Below are 22832 nucleotides of genomic sequence, written 5' to 3'. Positions count from 1 at the left end.
TTTTGTTTCCCAAGCAAGATACGTGTAATTCCTGCTTTTGGGCTGCGAATATCTTACTGGTAATATCCAGGAATGAGCACTAATCCCGCGGACTGTGCAAAGTAACATCATTAAAACCCACCAGAGAGGCGCGGTAAAGCCGCACCTCACTGGAAACACTCACATTGTGTTCCTGCCTGAGGTTCTGAGACCCGTGGCGTTACTGAGCCCTGGTTTGAGAGGGAAATAAACCATCTTATGAGCCCTCCTTGGCTTCATCTCCACGGCAAGTCCTGTCTCTGAAAGCAGAAAAACATCGCAGCAGCACTTTGTGTCGCTAAGTCCCCGTCCCCCCTCGCAGCCGGCAGAAGCACCGGGGCAAACCTGCAGCCTCGAAACCTGCAGAAGACGAGAGACTTCAGCAGCCTCCCTCTGTTTCCTAGAGAGAGGAAACGAGCTCCGCATCAGCAGACTCATCAAAGAGACCCATCCCAGGCAAAGCCTGGCAGATGTCGCGGCGCTCTCGGTGGTGCCGGTCTCCTCTCCATCCCCAGCCTGTAAATCCTGTGCTCAGGGCGGGTATCCATTCATTCCCTCTCCTCGGGATGCCCCCAGGCTGCTCCAGGCGAAGATCGGCCACTCCAACAAGCAGCTCTGTGCCTCTGCAGTTTGCACTCTCTCCTCCAGACCCCTTTGGCTTTTTAAATGTAACTGGTTTGGCAAAGGAGCAGCGGAGGGTTGGTTTAATGTCCAACCACTCTCGGCTGGACATAAAAACAGACAGGAGAAGGTGGATGAGAGCAGGCAGAAGGGGGAATTCCCTTCCTCCGGGATGTGGAAATGCCCCGGAGGAGAGAAGTTTGGGAGATTTCTCCTTCCCAAGAAGAAAGCTGATGCAGTGAATTCATGTAAATATTCCCTCACCCCAGCAGAGCAGCTGTTTTCCCCAGCAGAGGTTCTGTGGGCTCCAAAATTAAACAAGTGTCACTCGACAGGGACTGTCTCTCTTCCCTCCCAAGGGACCAAGACAGTGGTTTGACCTCACAGTATTGTGATGAGATTGGGCATTTTAGAGATTTAACCCATATATATATAAATACTTTATGTAATGAAAGGTTTGACCTCACAGTATTGTGATGAGATTGGGCATTTTAGAGATTTAACCCAATAAATACTTTATGCAATGAAACCTGTCAAGAAAAATCATCTTTGGATAGGATTGATCAAATTCTGCTCTGATTTACTCCCATGGAGATCTGAAGTCATGTCACAGGAGCTGGAAGAGAGAGTCCCCATGGGAATTCCAGGAATTTTCTGTTGATTAATGCCAACAGAGGTCCTTTTCTAGCTCCTGTCCTAGGTGGACATTTAACAGAACAGCCATGAAAAAATGATGCCTTTAGGTTTTCAGTCACACACCAAACCCCTAGATTTTGAAAACCATTTTAATGGGTTCCCTGGGAGGAACATTCTCCCACACGTGCTTCCCTCAGCCAGCCTTGCAGGTGGCCTTTACAGAACAGGGACAAGTTTCCTGTGGGCAAGAGGGCATTTCCTGCTGCTCCGAGCAGAGGAAGGCACAGCTGGGGCTGTGCTCTGCCCCCCTGCCCCTTCTCTTGTCATGCCCATGCTCCTGGCAGCAAGGAGGGCCCGCAGTCCTCTGCACAAGGATGAACCTGCCTGCTGTCCAAGTGAGTTATTAACAATTCTGTCTCACCACTGGTGCAGACGAGGTGACCAGTGTGTCCTTGTGCTCAAAGCTGCCATGTCAGCCCAAACCCACCACCACACGTCTCCGCACCTGGCAACCATGGGAATGTCAGAGCATCTTCCATGTTCTTCCTCCAGGAGGCTGGGCAGAGCCCAAGCAGGAGGCTGGCACAGCACCAGACACCCTGCCTCGGGAGCTGGAAAGGGTTGTTCTAGGGCAGATGGGTATGCCCAGACTGACAGCTCCTGTGCTGGCACTGGTGCTCCCCTGCCTGCTCATCAAGGCCATCTGCTGCCTTGGCTGCAATTCAGAGCCTGCCCACCCTGGCACGGTGCTGTGGCATGGCTATCACCAAGCTCCTGGCAGTTCCCTGGTTATGGAGCGGCACCGAGCTGACCAGCTGGCTCCCCCTGCTCTGAGCTGCTCCCAGCCAGGAGGCCGTGCAAACACTGGGACAACGAGCCAGGACTGACCCTGTGTCACTGCGCCTTGCTTCAGCCCTGGGCAGAGCCCTTCACACCATGCTCCAGCCCTTGGGATCTAGGAGCAAAGGGTGAGACCCCAATACTCAGGGCAGGCCTGGGACACGGCTTCTCTCAGCAGCATCTGAACTTTTGAGATGTCTGAATACCAGTCTTGTAGGGGAAAACATTAAACATCTGACAAAGCTGTATTAGCTTTGTATTTACCCACCAAAGTGCAGAAATACAGATTTGCACTATCTTGGACCATGGTGGATGCTAAAAGAGGCCACACAGTCCTGTGAAGATCAAGGTCAACAGCCTAATGGCCATCAGTCCCACCTCTCCTGCCTCACGCTGAGGCACAGGAGGGTTTCTGCATTGCCTGGTGTGCTGTCCTCACTCCCTAGCTAAAGCAGGTTATCTCTGGGATGAAAGCACAGCTTTTTGTGTCCTCAGGCTGCACAGCAGCCTCTCCTCCTCTGGTTATGCTCCTCACACTTGCACTCACTCCTTATCTCTGCAGATACAAGAGTGAAGAGACTTTTCCCTTTTGTGGTTCTGAAATTGGAGACCTCTGCCACCACAGGGCTCTTCAGCTTGTCCTCCCCACCAGCCACCCCAGGCTTGGGCACCTTTAGCTCTGCCCCTGCTTTCTCCAGCCTTTTTTGCAGAACTGAAAGACCTACAAGTATCCAGATGCTACCAGATCCCTGCTCAGCTCTCTGAGAGGTCCCACTCTCTGATCAGCCTGCCCCCAGATACATTTAGGTTTCCTAGACCTTTAATTTTCCCTGGCTCTCTGAGCCAGTGAAGTCACAGTGTTAATTGTTCCTTGCCCAGAATGAGTCTAACTCTTATGCTTTGCTGTCTGGTCCAGGGTTTTTTGGGGTTTTTTTCAGTTTTGTTCTTCCCTTTTCTTCCTTTGCTGGGCTACCAAGCTGTGGAGAGCTCTTGGAGCAGAAGATGAGTCAGGACAGATATGCAGAGGGAAGAAGATGATATTCCAGCCTTGAAGTCAGGTTCACTGCCTGCGTCATTGTTATTAAAAATAGATGAATGGCAGTGCTCCTTGCATTGGTGGAGAGACACAGGAGATGTAATATCCTGGGCTGCTGAGCAAATGCTCCCTCTGTCTGCCTGCAAGTCCCCCAGTGGCATCTTCTGCTCTTTGATAGATTCTCTTTTCTTGGCTCTGACTTGTGGGATTTAATTTGCCTTTCATAAAAAACCCAAACTGGTTTAATGTTTCAGCTTTGGGAGGGAGAATGACTCACTCAGTGATTAGCTCTTCTGCTCCAGTCAGTTGACTTCCAGCTTCCTTGAGAATTGAAAATCCCTATAAGTGCCAAGTTGTCTTCCTTTGAGAGCAGGCCCTCTCCTCATTTTGCACTGAAGAGCTTCTGGGGGATGAAAGCAGCTGTCTAGGGATGATACCTGGGCCTGTCTACCCCAATACCATCCTAATCATGCCCCATCCCCTCAAGGGGACAGGAACAGGCTGGATCTGCTGGGCTTTGCAAGGCCAGGCTGAGATGTGCATCAGCTGTGCTCCCAATGCCCCTGCAAAGGGCAGAGGGGAGAGAGGCCAAAGAACAAGACATGGGATGATTTACATGAGCCCAGAGCCCAGGTGAACCACCCACCTGCCCCTCTGCTCAGGACCCCCCCTGCTGCAACCAGTCACCCCAGGGCTGGTGAGACAGGTGACCACTCTTCTGACTTTGTGGGGCTGCAGGTGATGGTGGCAGCGAGGCCAAAGCTCTGCCCACTCGGGGGACACTCAGCCTGTGTCATACCCTGGGCTGGGGACACAGCCCAAGGCTGAGTTTAATTGTCTTTCCCAGGGCCAGCACCTCCACCCCTCCTGCCTGTGCCCTTACTTCCCCTCAGCCCTTTTGCTGCCAGTATTTTCTATTCACTTATTTTCTATGATCCGCTTCTTCCTATTAAATTACTATAACTAACATTATCATCTCTGGTCTGCTCCGTGACTTGGATGGCAGCCAGGAAAAAAAGCATGGGAGCTGAATAGAGCCACTGCAAGAGGGAGGTGTGACAGTGGCAGAAGTTGATGTTGTGGTTTTTGAGCACAAAACTTTCTTTCAAAAGTTATTCTAAGTCCTGAACTCTCAGTGCTACCCAGACCTGTCTGATCTAGATGCTGCTGGGTCTTGCAAGGCTATTTTCAGTCTTACTCAAGAACAAGGCAAGAGCCTACACAGACACGGGGGGCTGCTGCCTACTGTCTAAGGGGAAAGGTTTTTCTTATTCCATGAAAAAGTAACTGTGTACCAGTGGGATGTTAAAGTTCCCCTTCTTTTTGCTCCCTTCTCCAGGGTGGGACATCGGCAGTATCATCTTAAAGACATTATCACACAGATGCTGTGCCTTTTCTTGCTCTCAATTGCTCCTTCCTTGCTATGGAGAGCCAAAGGTACCTCATTAATGTGTTAATAATAACCCTGACGAGTGCGGAGATCAGCTAAATAATAGCAGTGACCTGCAGGGGGTCTCATCTGCCCAGATTTATGGTGCTGCTCACCAACCCCTCTGAGGACTGTCAGTCCCCCTTCCTCCTTGTCCCCCAGCTGTTGAAAATACCCCGTGCAGTGTCTATTTGCTTAATTAAAGCAGAGGGACGGGTAACCTTGACGACTGCGAGCCACCCTCTGTAAGCCAGCTGAGGTGGATATTATGGTTTCGCCGTCTCCAGGGAGAGGCCAGAGCAGAGAAGTGAGCCAAGCACACCGGCACTGGATGCACTCATGGCCGTGGGCACAGCCAGCAGTGCCAGTGTCCCCTGGCGCGCGTGCCCTGCTCAGGGGTGGGTGCCTGGGGACATGCCCTGGTCCCTCGCTGGTGAGATGTGGCTCCTGGCCCGGGTGATGCACAGTGCAGCACTGAGAGACCCAGCCTGTCTGGAGCAAAGGAGGCTTTGGTCTGTTGGGTATCCCTGCAAGCTCTGTGGGTAGTAGAAGATTCCTATGACCAACTCCATAGCTGTAAATATGCTTAAAAGAATTCCCCTTAGAACTGGGACATTTGTACAAGCACAGTTACCTCTGCCAGAAAATGGTACAGCTAGTTTTCCTGGCAGTAAGTAGCGAGCAGCTAGAAACACATTTCCCATGAGGGGCTAAGATTGAATTTTACTTTTTCTTTAAAAGCTGGTAAAAGGCATGATGAGTTCTGTGTCAGATCAACTCTCTTCTACCTCAGAACAGAGCAGGAGCTACCAAGCAGCTCCATATTGAAAAAGGGAGGCAAAACCTCTTGTGTTTATACCCATTTCTACTTTCCTCCTCTGTCCCCTGCAGGCACAGGGATCTGGGAGAAGGGAACCCACAGCCCCACCTCTGCCAAAGCAGCCTGAGAGAGCATCAGCACAGACCACGCCGTGACATGGGGCCCTCTTCTTCAGAAACACTGCCCAGAAGAGAGCAGTCAGACTTCCTGAAGGATGGCTGAGCCTGGAAGTGCCTGGATGAGGCTGGCCAGCCCTCCAGCGGCTGGAAGGGATGTGAAACCAGGGGACGTCCCGGGGGCTGCAGGATGCACTGAGAAACCAGCCGTGGCACATTGAGCACCCGCCTGAGCCCTGGCCAGGGCAGCTATCCGGGGGTGCTTGGAGCACCTCTGCACTCGGCTGTGCCCACAGACCCAGGCATCCTGAAACTGCCTGGCAGCCCCAAGATGATGCTCCACGTTGGGCTCATCTGCTGTTCCCATTCCTGCATGGAGCAGAAGTGGGGGTGTCAGGCTCAACTGGGGCTGCCAAGAGCAGATTAGGAGGTGGTGAGATCCTCGTATAGGGTCACTTGAACCACTGGCTACGGGGTGATGAGGTGGGGCAAACCTGGGCTAAGGATTCCCAGAACAAAGGCGGGACCGGGGTGTCCGAACCACGAGTGCCGGGGACCAACTGGTGATGCCGGGGGCGGTGCGAACCCAACCGAGGGTGCCGGGGACCGAATCGGCACTGGGCCGAGAGTGCGCTGTCCGACACGGAGATGCGGGGCACCCGGCCGGCAGCTGCCCCCTCCCCGCTCCTCCGGGGCCGGGGCTGGACCACGTGCCGCCCGCCCCGCCCCGGCCGCCGGCCCGCCCCGGCGCCGCCCCGGTGCCGCCGGCGGAGCCAGCGAGGATCGGCCCAGCATGGAGGGGACGCGGCGCGCCCTGCTCCACCTCGCCGCCGCCTGCTGCCTGCTCTGCGCCCTGCCAGGTACCGGGGCGGCCGCCGAGGGGTGTCGGGGCGGGGGGGCTGACCGAGGGATCCCGCCGGTTTCGCCGCGGCGGGGAGCGCAGCTCCGGGACAGCCGTCGGGGCAGCGCCGGGACCCGGGCTCCTCCGCCCGATGGTGGGGCTGCGGGGGAAGGGTCTGGAGAGCCCCCACCCAGGGCTCCCCCTCCGGGGAGTAGCTCCCCGGGCTGTCCCCCGAAATCGGGCGAAATGCCCACGGACCCGGGCGCCGTCGCCCCGGCGTTCACGCAGGTGAGGTGGCCCGAGGATGCTCGGGGGGGTCCCGGGTGAGCCCCGCGCTCCGAGCAGCGGCGCGGCCGCCGGTCCCGGCCTTGCCCATACAAGGCAGCTGTCGGCAGCGCTGCTCCCGCCGGCGGAGCCACCCGGGCTCACCTCCCGCCCGGCGGGATCCCGAGGGGGTGTGCGGGGAGCGGGGCGACGGTCCTGGAGGCGCTCGCCCTCCGGCGTCCGGCCCTGCGAGCCTCCTGCCTCCCGCCGGCAGCTCGGGGTGCCTCGGAGCCGCTGCTGAGCTTCCCCCCGAGGGAAGCCCGGACAAAGCCCGAACTCTGCCGCCTCCCCCAGCGCGACGGGACGAGGGCCCTGTGCCTGCGGGGAGAGGGGCAGGACGGATGGAGCTGCTCGGGACGGAGCAGGAGCCAGACCCCGGCCCCAGGCAGACTCCCGGGCCGTGTTTCGGCTCTGCCCTAGGATTAACACGTCCCCACGTGGGCAGACGCAGTCTGCGGCGGGGCGCTGACAGCCCCGTCCACCGACAGCACCGAGCTCTGCCGCGTGGCTGGAGTGTGCCCCAAGTCGGGGGGCTGTCACCTTCCCCGTGACCCTGGTAGTGACAAAGGCTCTGTGCAATTTAGGGACTTGCCTGGGGCACAGAAAGCAAAACGTGTTTCTTCTTCTTTGTGGTTGAGAAAAACCCTTGGCCAGTCCCTGGTCAGATCCCAGCGCCGTGACGGCAGCAATAAAGACCATGGGGTGACACACAGAAACTCAGTTTATAATAACTAATTAGGACTCGGAAAACCCTAGAATAGATGCCTGTGGGGCTGAGCCCCAGCAGCGAGAGTAGCACTCAGGATGAGGTTTTGGGTGGCGGATGCGGCTGGGTTTGAGGCTGAGCACTGGGAGCGGTCCCAAACCAGCGCCCTTTATGTGGGCAAACTGCGCTCCCCACTCGAGAGTGGCTGTGCTGTGATGGGCTGCGGGGAGGTGACTAGCCACTGGCAAAGCAAGGATTCAGGATTTCCACCGCTGAAAGGAGGAGGAGCTCTGAGCTGCCGGGGGCTATGTTCTGGATCCGTGTCTCACACTCTGGGCACGCTGGGAAACCCCAGGGAGCCCCTTGCCCCAGCTGGCTCATAAGAACCTTCTTGCTGCAAAGTCCAAGACTCAAAGTGACAGAATGTACCAGAAATTAAGATTGCACTGAGTTTTTCCTGGGGTCTTTGTTGCTCAGTGTCCCAATCCAAGATTCTTCACAGTCTCAGGAAATGGTACCTATGCAGCTGACCTGGCCCTTGCCCTCATAGCTTTTGAATTTGCTACCCAATCTCCATTGTGGTTGAAAGACCAGATGTTTTGTGAAAATAGAAAATAGATGAAAGAGATGCTGCCAATTATAAAACGGCCCTTAGCAATCACAACCCATAATAAGACACCAGAAAATCTCAGCAGGACAGTGTTGGGGGAAAGGAACAATTTGCCCAGAGATTAGCCCTGAACTCAGCAGTCCTAGACAAATTTGTCCAAAACTGAGCTTGTCCTAGCTCCATGAGCTGCTCTCTGCACTGCTCCCAGCACAGATTCCCTTTGCTCCTGCTGTCTGGCAGCGCCTGCTCCCACTCCCCGTCTGGGTTTGCAGCAGGGCCACAGAGCAGCTCAGGCTGCTGCTCTCCTGTGCTCTGCCCACCCTGGCCTCTCAATGCAGCCTTTCTTCACTGCCTGCGGAAATCCACTTCCTCCAGCACCATCAGCCTTACAAATAAAACCACGAGTAATTCTGGTCTGGGCATTTTTCTGCCTCTCCCTCCCGTGCCGAGCTGCCTTGCAAGCAGTGAGAGCAGAGCAGGGCTGGGAGCAGCACGAGCACATAACGCCCTGTCTGTGGGCACCAGCAGGGCCACGCACACAGGCAGGCAGTGTGTCTGCTTCAAGGCCCCACTGACGATTTTCCCTGATTTTTTCCCTTTGTTTGCCCAGGGCAAGGACAAGTGGGTGGACTTGGCCCCCACCCTGACAGGACAGCTCCAGCTCTGCTGCACCCAGAACTGAGCCACAGCTTAGTCCTCTCTGGGTGTTTTCTCCAGCTGTGTGACCCTGCACTCCCAGCCCAATATTTCATGTCATGCCATCAGTCTCTGATGCCATTTCTACACATGATTGTCCCTCAGCCCCAGGGGCAGGGTGGGCCTTGTCTCCTTGCTGCCCTTCCAAGAAGGCTTGACCTGCTGGACAGGGGCAAAGCACTCACCTCCTCCAGCTCCCTTGGCCCCATCCCTCCAGACAAAGGGGAGCAGGGATGATCTAAAGTACAGAAGCCCCTGTCACTCCTTCCTTTCCACCTAGACCCTCTGGGTGGGCAGACACAGTTCTTGCTGCAGGATTTTCCACTGGTCTGTGATCATCCCCACGATGCTCTCTGGAGCAGCTTCCATAGGGCTCAGTGCCTCTGAGGTCTAGGGTTACATCCTTAGCCCTGTAAGGCTGCCCAGGGCAGGGCAGGATGCATTCCCCAAGCCTCAGAGCCCATGGAACCAGCAGTTACACTGCTGGAAGGACCTGGGGGCTGCTCAGGGCTGGACAGGCTTCCTGATGTCCAAACTTCCCCCAGTTCATGGCACACTGCACTGGAGAGTAGGCTCCCTGCTGACACGGGGCTGCTATTAAGGCAACTGGCTTATTAATTTCTCCTAATGATGTGAATGCTTCCTCCACTGCAGCTGTGACTCCTGGTAAGCAGGGCCAGGCTGTCTGATGCCAGAGCTCCCTGCTGTTGCTGTATTACTGGGGTTACACAACCCGGGAGAAGGGCAGGCTTCCCAGGCCGTGCATGCCATGGGTGTGCCCAGCAGCTTCTGGGTGAAGGAGTCTTCACCACTGCTCAGTCCCCTACTGAGGAACAAAACCAGACAGCATGGGAGTCTCCCAGGCACCTTCCTGCCAAGCAAGGTGCTCCGTAGCTGTATGTGGCCCGTGGAAAATAACTTGCTGCTCTGACAGTGGTGCTGAGCAAGGCAGCCTGCTCTCCCTTTTCCCTGCCACAGATATTTGGGAGAAGCCCCCTCACCTCTAAATTGGGGATCAGTGATAAATCTTCCTGCAAACCCATAGGAAAGAAGTTTTTTGCATTTCTCTCCCCTGGCTGGGTGAGGAAGGTCTCATGTGGCAGGGCCAGGCAAAGTGTGACACCCTGGGCTGCTGTTCCTACAGGCAGTGATCAGGCTGGTGCTGCCCCACTACTGTGTGCTCTGGGCTGTGCTGTTTCTCTGTTATTTATGGGTTTACCAGTACTGAACTACCTGTGCTTGGCATTTGTAGTGCTGTTTCCAGGGCTGCTCATCCCTCTTCCCACAGCTCTTGCTAGCCCTGCTCTGCCCTGCCACCATTGGCCAGTTGTCCTGGTTGTCCTGGTTCCTAGTGCAGTGCCATCTGTTCAGGTGGTAGCACTGCCTCCCCTTTTTGTCTCCCCGTGGTTCAAGCCCGTGGCCGGGATCCACAGATCCCTGAGGAGTCATCTCCCTGCCTGCCTGGGCAGGTTGGGTGCTGGGCTGTCCCTCCCCAGTGCCACACTCGCTCAGCACCCCGTATCTAATCTGCCCCCGTCTCGTGCTCTGCTCGTGGCCACCTGCCTTCCCAGTCAGGAGAGCTGGTTTCTATTCCTGTTCCTGAGCTCAGCCCTCGCTTTGCAGCGTGCCTGGCCTGGCAGCTCTCCAGGGGCTGAATGGGTGCTCAGCACCCCCGGTTCAGCACCCCCAGTTTTGGTGCCTGCAGAGCAGCTCGCAGAGGCCACGAGGGGTGCAGTGAATTAAACTGCTGCCATGAAGAGCTTCACGTGGTCCCCAAGCAGGCTACAAGGTTGGATGCCTGCCTACGCCTCCTGCCTGGACTCCTCGAGCAGAGGGAGTCTGTTCAGCCTCTCTCAGCCAGGATGGGGATGGGGACAGGGCATCAGCCCTGGCAGGGAGAGCACTGGAGCCTGTGGCAAATGCAGCCCTCTGGCACCCTGCCTCCATCGAGGTCCTGCAAACTATCCAATGGAGCTGAGCTTACAAAGCAGCTGGCTCTTGAACTGGATCCTGTCTCCCAGCTTGCTTCGCCACCATGATGGTGTTTGCTCTACAGCATCCCTGGGTGGATCTGGCACCTTCCTGAAGGGTTCCAGAAATCTCTTCTGCTGCTTATTTGGTTTTTTTATTATTGTTATTCCAGGAAAAGAGATCAGGCTCAGCTAGTATCTAATCAGGAGCTATTCCAGTGCTGCTTTTAAATGAAATGAAGAGCCTTGGTTTTAAATCCCACTATATGGTTTTATTTGCATTTATACTCAAGCTTTTTTTCCTTGAAGAGATTGTCTAATTACTGTTGGTTGGTAACCATAAAATGTAATAACTGGCAACAAAAGATAATTTCTACACTTAATGAAGTATTTGCCAAGCAATAAGATATAACTGCTTCGATACATACAGGTTATAGTTTATGCTTTTACTTTTTAAACATTGTATTTTTCCATTTTACTAGGTTGTTTGCGTGTGGAGCTGTTACACTTAAATGGAAATTGAATTCATTTAGTGCACCAAAATAGCATTGTAGAAGGGTTTGGGTGCCTTTTCAATGAATCAGAGCAGTGGTTTGACATGCATTCTGTAGGAAGCTGATTTAAGTGAGGTGCTGTCCTCAGACAGTGACAGCCTGTGCAGGAGGATACATCAACACCAGGGAGTCCTGCTCCCATGGGCACTTTCTCTGAAATCCTGGGGGAATCTTTCTCATCTTTGTGCTTAGCTCTCACCTGGGACTCTGCACTTTTTCCAGTGGTGGCTGCAGCCTGCACCCTGCTGCCCTGCCCTCCCTCAGTCCCCAGGAGCCAGCCTGCTGTGGGCTTCCTCGCCTTCATCTCATCCTAAAAGGGATTTTTAAGTGTTCATGTCTATGGATTGGAACTAGGTTGGTGCTGGCCTTTGGGGAGCTCAGGCTGCTGTCCTGTCAGACAGGAAGGAGGGTGCAGAGGATGGTGCTGAGAGAGGCAGGAGGGTTGTGGCAGAAGCTTGTTGAGGGGCTTGTCCAGCTGAGGCCCTGCTCTATGTTATTGTTTTATTCTGAGAAGCAAATAGATGGTGGGGGGGCTGCTGTGGCAGAGGCTGCAGACCACGATCCCTACTCTGTGACTACCCTGGCACAGCAGTGACTCTGTGCTGCGTGTGCAAGCCTTGCTCAGCCCCTCACCTGGCCCCAGCCCTGAATATTGGGCTGGGAGCATAAGGCAGGAATGGCCCCGTTTCCCGCAGAGCTGGCTTCCTTCACTCCTCTCTGTTTTGGCATTATTTTACCATGTCTGTTCTGGGGCTTGGGTTTATACATGGAGGTCCCTCAGTGTTGCCAGACAATGCTGAAGAGGGGTCGAAGCTGTGGGCTGATGTTCAGAGCCCTCCCTCCCCTCAAAGATCTGGGAGTGTTTCCCACCCTTGTCCAAGGCAGGGGCTGCTTCTTGGTTGGCTGCATCCCTCCTCCCCTGGGAGCACTCTCTTCCTTTGCCCCTCTTGTTTCCCAGACAGAGGTCACTGCAGTCAGCACAGTCTGATGGGAGCTGCTGCTCCAAATCCACCAGCCCTGCCCTAATGTGGTCTGGGATCTCTGGTTCTCACCAGCACAGGCTGAGCCTGGAGGGTTAGCACAGACACAGGGCAGGAGTGGGGCTGTAGCCAGGGGACCAGCTCTGCTTCCCCTTGAAATATAACCAAAGCAAGCTCACCCTTGGTCCGCTGTCAGGGAAGCAGATATTCTTATGGCCAGAGGTCTTGCTTACAGATCCTGAGACAGTCGTAGCTGCTCTGTTATGGATTCAAGGGTGAGTGCACCTTTACCAGCTGTCCTGGGATGCTGCAATTATCAGGTCTTGGAGAAGCACAGAAAAGGTGAAGCATTCACACTTAACTCTTTCCATTTGCATCTGAAACAAGGACATGGTTCCCTCTTGTCTCCTGAAGCTGGTAAGGGGGTTGCCTTAGGCAGTACAACCGTGGCTTTCCTGGCATGTGGTGCAGGAAGCAGAGCTTCTCCAGGAAAACTCCAGAGGAACGAGCTCTGACCTGCATCCCTATAGGTAACTGATAAACAGCTAAAACCATCAGCACACAGTGACTGGGGCAGCAACAACTGCGCTGGAGCTGGGGATTTCCCCACCTCTTGGGTACCAAGCTGCAGAGCAGACCAGGAGCTGGACCCCTGAGGATCCCAGCCCGTGCGGGGTTTGCTGGGTCTGCCCCGGCACAGGCACAGGCAGAGCGCTCTGCTCTCCCCTCTGTACAGCAGGTTGCCCTTTTGGATGGATGATAAAACTGGCAAACAAAGCTGTGGCATTGCAGCAAGGCCCTTTGGAGGAGTGGTTTTATTTTAAACTGAAACTGAAGTAAAACTCGGTGCTTGTACATTTTAACACCTACGGCTCACAAGGAACAAGTTGCACCTCTGGGGGATTTCCCCAGGTGCTTTGCTTGGTCACTGTGTGCTGGCTTTCGCTGTGCCCTTACCCCTCAGGAGCTGACAGATGAGTGATGGGAATCTTTTGTCTGCCTGTCCCCGGGTGATCAGGATTTACTCAGTCCTTTGTTTCCTTGGCCATTCTAAGGCTTTTGCCTTCTGTATCTTCCCACCATCATCTCTTAATGTCTTGAATTTTTAGAATGTTAGTCTGGATTAGGCTCTCTTTTGTTTCCTGAGCTGGGTGTGCTGGGCTGGGCTGGGCTGGATGACTTGCTAATTGAGGTGCCATCATCACTTGCCATAGTCCCTTGTTCCTCACCTGCTAATTTAAAATCTCTTCTGCAATTCTCTACAAACCAGGTTTTTCACACCACAGTTATACCAGAGCCAGAGCGGCCCATCCACCCGGGAACCATTTTCTTTCTCAGTGATGAACGCTAGATAATTTTGTGGGAATAGGCCAAGTGGCTTTTTGGAGAGAAGAGCTTAGGGAAATGCCAGTCCCACTGGCTCTCCCTCTTGCGAACAGCAGGAAGCTGTGCATGCAGCAGGGTGGGGGGACCTGCCTGTCCCCACAAGCCCTCCTGTCCCACAGCACCTCGTGGCAGGGATGCCAGTTCCTGGCATGCGGGGAGGTGTCCTGCTGTGTAAGACCCAGAGTCATGTGCCTTCCCTCTGACTTTCCTTTTGTGCATAAAATCACCCATTTTCCCCCAAAGTTCAGGCTATCTGGGTTCTGCGGATCCGCCAGAAATTCAAACTGGGTTCTGCAACGAACATTGCACCTTGAGGTTGGTATTGGTAGAGACATTAGGACCCATTTCACCTAAAGACCCTCACCCATGGAGCTGCTTGTAAAGACATTAGCACCCATCTTGCCTATGACTTTTCTGGTCAGAAACTGGCATGATGGCTGCAGAATTGCTCAGGCCTTTGTGCAAGACGGGTCTCCACAAATCTTTCCTCTGCATGACTCAAGTCATGATGTGCCACCCCATGAGAGGCTGTCCCGGACACAGGCCAGCTATTCAGAGCAGCACATAGCCAGGTTTGCCACTGGCCAGGCACCTGGCCACCACCTTTCCTGTTTACCCCAGGGTGACAGCACATCTCTGTCTCTGGCTGAGCAGGAGCAGGTAGTGGGATGTTTACTGAGCAAGCATCCGCCAGTGCCCAGCCAGCATCCGGGGCTGCTGGGATCCCACCCTGTACTCAATAGAAGTTCTGTGTTTAGGGCTGGAAATTGTCACATGAAGACCTGGGCCTTTTGGTGCCTGGTCCCAGGAGACCCAGCACTCAGCTCTTTTCCTTCCAGGAGTATTGGTGTATCCTACACCTGAGCTCCATGGCAGAGCAGCTCACTTTATTTGGAGGCATCTTCTGGCCATGCACGTCTGGATCCAGGCGAGGCCAAAGGGAGCATCATTTAGGCCTTTGGTCTTCATGTTTAAGCTGTCTCAGCTGGGGTTCCCTGTGAGAGCTCGTTCTCTGAATGTGCTGAGCAGGGCTGTGCATCCCTGCCCCCAGGAGGGATGGACTGGGGCCCCGGGCCGGGGAAGCGCAGCTCCATCAGGCTGCTCCAGGGCTTTGCATTCTCCAGCTGGTCAGGGTACTGCAAAGGTCTTGAGAGAGCCATGTATTGTGTCTTTTTTTAGGGCCTGTTAAATGTTGTAGCTAGAGAAGAGCTCTGATAACTCCATCTGCTCTGAAGAGCTTTTAAAAACTGCTGAAATTTCCCCAAAACAGTATAAGAATGGGCTGCTTTGCTGGTGGATGAATGTTTCTTGCTGATAGCATCTGCTTTGGATGCTTCTTCACTGTGGAGAGAAGGGGCATTTGCTTCAGTGCCTTTATTTTTTTCTGTAATTAGCTCATCAGTCCTCTGTGGCTTGGATAGAAACTTCTAACAGAAATTGTCACAATATTGACTATGAGACGTTTTTAAATTGGTGAGTCCATCCTGATGTGGCTACATTTCTCTGTTTTCTTCCTGTTTATACTCTGAAAAACCCTCACAGGATCTGTGTTTATGAACAGGCAGTGTAAGAGCTTTTTGGTTTTCCTCCTCCTGCATGCTGTCACACTGTGTAGCAGCTGTGGATCTGGGGGGATCCTTGCTTGCTGCAGGTTCCCTTCAGGGAAGCTGCCCCTTTTTGCTGGGAGGCTGAGTAGCTCCCCATTTCTATGACAACAGTTGTATTTCATGGTGGTGATGTGTTCATAAATATCTCACAAAGACAGCTTCCAAAGCACACCCCAGCCCTGTTAACTGTAGTACTATTGCTACCCATTTCACCTTTCCCTCCAGCAGAATCCCACACTGCTGCTAAGGTGACTCACAATATGTGCTTTACCTTTGCCATCCACAGTCTTTTTAAATATCACTTCTTTCTGCTTCATTGGGCATGGGGAGCTAGAGAGTCTTCTTCCACATTTTCCTCTCTTGTATTTTTTCAGCACCACTTTTGACTCTTTCTCAATGACCCAAAGAAGACTTATCTAAATTTCTGACAGAATCAGTTCTCAGGTGATACTTTTAACAAACCCAAATCCTCTAAAAACGTTTAAAAGTTGCTGGAGGAGATAGGAGGGTAAAGAAAAAGTCCCCTAGAACAGGTGCCTGCCTCAAAAACAGAGGACAGAGGAGCTGTTTGAATCCCTTTCCCAAGTGTAAACTGTGCTGGATTTGGAATTAAGGGGATAGTGAAGTTCCATTTCTGTCTTTCCCCTCTGTTTCTCCTCTCACTCTGGGATCTCTGACAAACCTCTCTGTTCCACAGCAGAGGGTCAGAAGACAGCAGAGGCCTTGGTGTCACCGTCACCTTTTCCTAGCACAGCGCTAACCTCGCTTCAGCCAAGGGAAGCCTCTGACTTCAGCCTAGTGACTACTGCCATTCCTCAGACCAGCCTGGAGAAAAACCTGACTGCTGCAACACTCAGTGCCACGGGTGCCCGTGCTACAGAGGTGGATGATGCCTTCATCCCCACCACCCCCATGGCAAGCTCCAAGGCAGAGAGACTGCAGGCTTCTACTACTGCCAGTCCTGGGGACATCACAGTTACACGTCCTGAGCATGACAACATGAGCTTGTCAGTCAACAGCAGCACTGAAATCCCCTCCCCTACCTTGACTGCCAGCACTCTGGAAGAAAACCAGCCCAGCCATGAAGCCACAGAGCCTTTCAGCACAACTGAAGAAACAGATGATGCCAGCAGTGCAACCCCCACGTCTCCTCTGAGCACTGTGCCAGGTGAGGTTTTGCCTTTACTGCCTGTGCACAAGGTCCTGCCTCAAGGATGCACAACCTGAAATGTCTGAGCACTCTTCTGCTAACTGGAGAGCGGGAGAAGAAGGGAATGAGACATTAAGCAGAGCCAGTTCAGTGCAACTTATTTGTAGGGATGTTAGTTCAGCATCCTCTTTGGAAACATCATTAATTTTTGTATTAATTGTGCTGGCTGCTTTCTGATTGATTGTGTGCAGGGACATCCTTCATATATCTAATCACAGACAACATGCCTTGGCAGCACTGCCCAGCTGGCCCTTTCTGGCATCAGGGCTGGGGGCTCAGTGGGAGCCTCCCTTAACACAAAACATGGAGATGGGCAAGTACAAGTGGCAGCTCATGCATCCCTGGGCAACCACGGGAAACCCTACCTTACCTTCAGATCCCTCTGGGCAGCATGGGGACTGCCTATAGGGTCTGCAATCCCAATTTTGTCTATCTTGGGGCCTGCCAGGCTGTCACACACCCCAGTGCAAGGCAGATACTGATTGATCACTGATTTTCATGGTGTTCCTGCACAAGTGCATTGTTTTCCCTGGCTTGTGTCACATGGTCCTGCTGTTCACAGCCTCAGGGGATGATGCTACCCAGTCCTTGGGCAGCCCCCTTTGTGCTCCCTGTAAGGAGGGATGAGAGGGAGGTGATCCCCAGCTGTGTGTAAAGTTGTTTAAGCTTGTCTGTTTGTCCTTTGTCCCCAAGGACAGGCCTTGTGGGCCCAGCTGAGGTTGGCTGACATTGCGGATTGGCAGATAGGAAAACTGAGAGGACTTTCTAAGCACTGTGGGTTATAGTGTGGCTCAGCTATGGCTGTGCTAAAGGCTCTGCTTGATTTCCAAACAGTTGACAATAAGCTGCTATTCCTATAGTCCCAGCAGTCTTTCTTGCAGTCTTTCTTACAATCTTGCTTCCATCTTGTCCAGTCCCACAGAACAGTGTGCTTGCACTGGACCCTTTGAAATAACTCTTTGTTCCTATTTTGCAGCAACAACTAACAGCTCTCAGTCAGGGCTTTTTGATGGGCACACCCTGAGGCCCACAGCAGCAAGGTCTGAAACCAAGCCAGGAACGAGCCCTGTGGGTGCCACAGAGGAGAGCACTGTGGAGGCCAGAACTTCCTCTGCTCCCATCTCCGTTGTACGGAGCACGTCCTTTGCTACTGCCTCCAGTAGTGTGACGGTGACACCCCCCGTGACCAGCTCCACGTCTGCCAGCACAGCTGCCATTCCCAGCAGCACGCCTGCACTGGCACAGTCACTGGAGCCCAGGCATGAGAAGACTTCTGTGTTGGATGTTGGTGATGATGACAATTCAGGTAAATGCTGTGCTTTTAATGGGCTGCCCAGGGAGGTGGTGGCGTCACCGTTTAAGGAAAGACTGGACGTGGCACTCAGTGCCATGGTCTGGTTGACAAGATGGTGTTAGGTTCTAGGTTGGACTGATAATCACAGAGGTCTCTTCCAGCCTAATAGATAGAGTCTGTCATTGTTTTGTACCTGTTCTCACAAAACTTGGCAAAGGGCTGGAGCTACCTCAAATTGCCTCTTGGTTGTACTGAGCAGAACCAGTAAAGACAAAGCTTTGCTGTTGCAGCCCTTTAAGGCTCTCCCTTGGTCTCCTTGCAGAGCTACCCAATCTGGCTGGTAAAGCGAGGGCTGACCCCCTGGTAATCACTGTGATCTCTGTCTTCATTGTCATGGTGGGCATCCTGGGCCTGGTGGGCTTCCTGCGATACCGCCAGCACAACAACCGCATGGAGTTCCGGCGCCTGCAGGACCTGCCCATGGTGAGTCCTGCCTTCAGCCCAGCCCCGTGTGGGCCGGCTCCACTGACTGCTTTGCAGTTCTCCTTCATTAGCAATGCTTTGGGTATTTGCAGCAGCACCAATGCTGATCACACACTCCTGTTCCTCCTTAGGTCCCTCTCCTTCCATCCAAGGTTTGAGTCAAGACAGCAAGTCTCAAGGCTGGGCACTAAAGAAGCTCTCTGCCTTCCCCTCACTCTGCAGGGGAATGCTGAGAGGTTAGAGAGAGGAAGGAGAGCTCCATCCAGGCTTGTCCTGAAATGACACCTTCCTAACCTCTCCTCCTGTTTTCTGATATAATTGCTTTGCAACTATGACAAAGCAGATTTTATGCTCTGTTCCAGGGAGGTTGTCTGTTTGTCTGTCTGTCTGTGTTTGACCCTTTGGGAATATAAAAATATATGAGGGTTCCAGAGGCTGGTCTAGCTCTGGGGAAGCTGCATATAACTCCCTGAACTTTCTGGAACAGAGGAGTACTGCAGCTAAGGAAGCAAGCTGATGCTGTTTCAAGCTGTGTGGAGTTTTCAACAGCCAGAGTTTTCCACATCCCTGCAGCAGGCAGGCAGTTCCTGCACACACCTCTTCTCTCCAAATACTGCAGCAGGAGGGAGACTGACAATCCAAAGATCCAGGAACTGCACAGTGACAGCGTTTAGGTGGATGGCTGGGCACATGACCCATTGTGAGGTGTGGCTGAGGAGGCTGTGCTGCCTGCACAGCAGTCTCCCAGGCTGGGACCATGATACCACCGTGCAGACATCTCATTAAAGCACCCTCTTCTCTGCTTCTAGGATGACATGATGGAGGACACCCCTCTCTCCCTCTACAGCTACTAGGCAACCAGGCTGTCTACTGCCCAGAGGAAAAGGCCTTGAGGACTTGGTCCCAGATGATCTGCTGAGGAATGAGGGGCTGTGATTTGCACACAACTGAAAGATCCTTTTCAGATGGTTTTTGGTTTTAGACGTTTTAAATAGTTCAGTGTTTGAAGTTTCTATGCGGCGAATCAGAGCCCAAGTCTGACCCTTTTCTCCTCAAAACACTGCCCTGAAGAGGTGTCTCCTCCTTTTAGTGTGGCAACCAATTAGCCAAGACAACCTTTGCCATGGTGTTCTGCATGGATCTCTTCTGTTGATCTTGGTGGCTGCTGCCTTCAGAGGAGGTGGGGAGGTATTTCAGACTAGGGCTCTTAACACTGGTGGTGTCAGCACCTGCCAGCAAAGGAGACTGCTGTTTTCTGAGGAAGCCAAGGATGTGGAAATCAGTTTTCTTGGGCTCCCTCTTGTTCTGTATTTTTAAGGTTGTTTGTTTTGGGGGTTTTCTTGCACTTTTTTTTTTTTTTTTTTTGTTCTTGTTTCAGCTTTAGTCCCAGGATTGGTATTACCCATCCTGAAACACTTACAGGAGGATAAAAGACTACTCTGCTTCCTTCCTAGATGCATACCTTTTCTCTGCAACCAGGAAAAAAGAGTTTTGTGGCCACTGGAGAAGTGCCCCTGCTACTTGATGTTGCTTTGAAGTTGCTGGGAGGAAATTGAACATAATGTTAGCTTAACCAAGCTTGATAGGACTGTCTATTGCCAATTAGACACACTAATTTGGTCTCACCATAATTAGGAAACCGTGTCTCCTACACTTGATTCTTTTGGCATATGTGTAAACTCCTTTCCCAGGCTCAGTAAATGCTTTAGTCCATTTCCCTGCCTGGGCTAACACAAGCCTTTCCTCAGGTACCTCCCATTTTGCTTCTAGCATCTGGTTGCTGGAAGTTGTTGTACAAAGCTGGTGCTTCGCTCTCCCTCCTGTGCTATGCAAGGTCAGAGCTCCTCTACTTTCTGATGTTGGTCTTTTGAGCCAGTCGGTGTCTTGTCATGAGGACAGATCCTGGATGTAGGTGCCTTCCTCCCCTTCCCTTTCTTGGTGTTGTGCTGATTAGATTCTGCACTTTTGCCTCAAAATATCACTGCTGTAGACTGCATCCAAGGCTCTTGAGGCCTCTCAAGGAAACCCATAGACCAGAGCCTCTGAGTGTAAATCAGAGGAGCTTTTGGTGCCCTTGCCTCAGAAAGACTGGAGTGTGTGTGACATGACAGTCTTCATGTAATTACACCTGCTCCTGTTTTCTGACTCACATTTGACTGCAGGAAAATGGAAACACCTGCCTTCTCTAGAGTGTTTGATTTTTGACTAAGCCAGTTGCTCCCTCAGGATACAGCAAGGGCTAGAGTTTATCTGCCACGTTGCTCTACGAGCCTCACTTTCTCCTCTCCTTTCAGTAGCAACATCACTGAACCCCACAAAGGACAGATACCAGGCCTCACTTGCAAAAGTACCTTTTTTTTTTTTTTTTCTTCCCAGTGCTGTTATTGTCATAGCAGGGAAAGGGGACATTCCCTATCAGCTGAGCTCAAGTTACCTGGAAAGCCCAAAGGTGGAGCAGAACAGGTCTGGGTCAAATAGATGAAGTGGGTAAGGCAGTAATTCCTCCTGCCTGTGCTGCTGCTTCCAGAGTGGCTGACAAATGGCTGCAGTGCAGTTGGGCTTCAGTTTGGCCTTCCATCTGTGCATTGATGCCCAGTAAAATTGGGAAGAGGGTTGGTTCTCTCCTATAATTGCTTGAGAACTAAAGAGCAATTGTCACAACTCCAAAGCTTTTGTATCAAGCATTGTCTGCACAGAGTGATCTCCCTAGCTACAGACTTGTTTCCCCTGCCGGAGGGCAGGGTGCTGCTGGTTTTCGGCACAAAGTTGGCAAGTTAGTGGTGGAAAATAGAACTCCATCCTGGCTGGAACTGGTGCAGGCTGGCATATCTGGGAAGTGTGTCTGCACACAATCAAAAGGGCAGAGGCTGGTTGTTCTGGTTTCCCATGCACCGCTGTGAAGGGGAAAGGGGTGAGGAAAAACTCGCCCGACACCAAAGTGCAACTATGTTTGTAAAATATGTTGATAGTGGATTTTTTTTTTCTGCAATAAAGTTACAAATGCCAAAAGTGTCTCAGCCCTCATATTTTCATTGCAAACATCTAACTGAAAAGCTTTTATAGATCACAATCAATCCTGTCATAGATAAACAGCAGCAGTTTGGGGCACAAAGACTCACAGAGCTGATAACTAGAAAATGCCAGACAGCCATGAACCACAGCTCTGACAGTCCAGAAGGACACCACCCCCTGCCTCTGTTCCTTCTTGTCAGGGTCATTCCTGGTCTGGGTCGACTGAGATTAATATGTATACAGTTAAATCAAATTAAATGTGTATTAGAGAACCACACTAGACCAAATAATATAATCTACACCTCTAGACTCTCTTCCTTTGCCTCTGATTGGAGATATTCTCATGTTGTCAACTGTAACCCCAAACCTTATTTACAGAAATATCCTGAAAGCCAGCCTAATCCAAACCTAAATAGCATCTGTCATGCTTCTTTCATGATGCTATTTAGTACAGCAGACAAAGCAAATTGAAAGGCACTTTTTTTTTTTTTTTGTTTAGTTTTATAGATGTTTTGAACTCTTTCCTTTCAGAGCTCAGACCCACAGGGAGGAAAGGGCTCAAAAGCCCAGCTTCTGCTACAGACCTGGTGAGAGTCTCTCCTGAGCTGAGTCTCTCCTAGCTGTTAAAAAGCTTTGGCAAAATCAGTCAGCTCATGTCATACATTGCTTGTATTAAAGATTTTGTATTGCAAAAGCAAAATGTGGTGAGTGAAACTTCTTGGTAATTTGGCTTATGCTGTTTTCTAAAGAGTTCCCACAACAAATCTAGAAAAGCAAATCCTTGGAAGATCTAGAGCAAGGGGAGAGCAAACAAAGACTTTGTAGCCTAGCAAAGTGCTTGCTGAGTAATCTGAAGACATGAGGGTGAACTCTAAACCCTGCAGAGATTTCAGTCCTGTCCCAACACACAACCATACAAAACAAAACAAACATGCCACAACTAAGCCAGTCTTCTCAGGTCTAAAGTCAGCATTATTCTGGTGGTTTATGTTGGAGTGTTCTCTGCTCTGCCTTTTTACCGCCAAACCCACTCAGAGCTGATTCATTCTCTGCTCAGCACACTGAGCAGAGCAGGGCTGTGTTAGCTGGGGAGGCAGCAGCAGGACAGGCTTGTGCAGGCAGCCACCCCTGGGACACACAAAGCTTTGTGCCACAAAGTTCTGACCTTCCAGCCAGACGATGCCACCTCTGGGGTGGCCGGGTTTGGAGATGGAGCATGGGCCACTTGTGTGGGCTTCACCTTTCCTGTGCAGCAAAGAGAGCTGACAGAACCAGAAGCCAACTGTTGCCAGCTTATGCATTTCTCCTTGAACACAGCTGCTGCCTCTGATGGGGTTTAGTTTTAATGCCTCTTAGGCTAAGGCGCGATTGTATTACTAATTAGCAAGGGACCAAGAATCAACTGAATCACTGAGGTTTAAAGTTAAATAGAAAGGAAAGAAACACAGGTAAAAGAAAACCAGAGTTTGAGACCCATCTGCCTCCTCTGACCTTCCCTCCTCTCTCCAGACCCATGTTTTGAAGGGAAGGGAATCTGAGAAGCTGAAAAGTGACAGTCCTAGAGCTGCTGTGCCATGGGCAGGGCTACTTGTGCTTCATGCCATTTCTCTGCCCACTCAGCTGTCCTTCATGTCTCAGTGTCT

At 52.2% G+C, this 22832-nt stretch overlaps 1 protein-coding gene across 3 annotated transcripts; it reads left to right on the top strand.

Moving 5' to 3' along the window:
- Window positions 1-6290: 6290 nt before the first annotated feature.
- On the top strand, window positions 6291-21186 carry LOC121345210 (mucin-5AC-like). 3 transcript variants are annotated; one of them, XM_041421844.1, is made up of 5 exons: window positions 6291-6376; window positions 15888-16358; window positions 17377-17706; window positions 18017-18177; window positions 18987-21186. In XM_041421844.1, exons 1-5 carry the CDS (start codon window positions 6310-6312, stop codon window positions 19029-19031), a joined length of 1074 nt encoding a protein of 357 aa, XP_041277778.1. In that variant the 5' UTR covers window positions 6291-6309; the 3' UTR covers window positions 19032-21186. The 3 variants fall into 3 exon arrangements, with proteins under 3 accessions (XP_041277778.1, XP_041277780.1, XP_041277779.1); XM_041421846.1 differs by having other exon boundaries at window positions 18309-21186; XM_041421845.1 differs by having other exon boundaries at window positions 6297-6376; window positions 15891-16358.
- The last annotated feature ends 1646 nt before the right edge of the window (window positions 21187-22832 follow it).

Source organism: Onychostruthus taczanowskii, unplaced genomic scaffold, assembly GCF_017590055.1.
Source record: "Onychostruthus taczanowskii isolate IOZ18803 unplaced genomic scaffold, ASM1759005v1 scaffold7, whole genome shotgun sequence".
Lineage (NCBI taxonomy): Eukaryota > Metazoa > Chordata > Aves > Passeriformes > Passeridae > Onychostruthus > Onychostruthus taczanowskii.
Note: the sequence above shows the minus strand (reverse complement) of the source record. Positions and strands in the feature narration are given on the sequence as shown.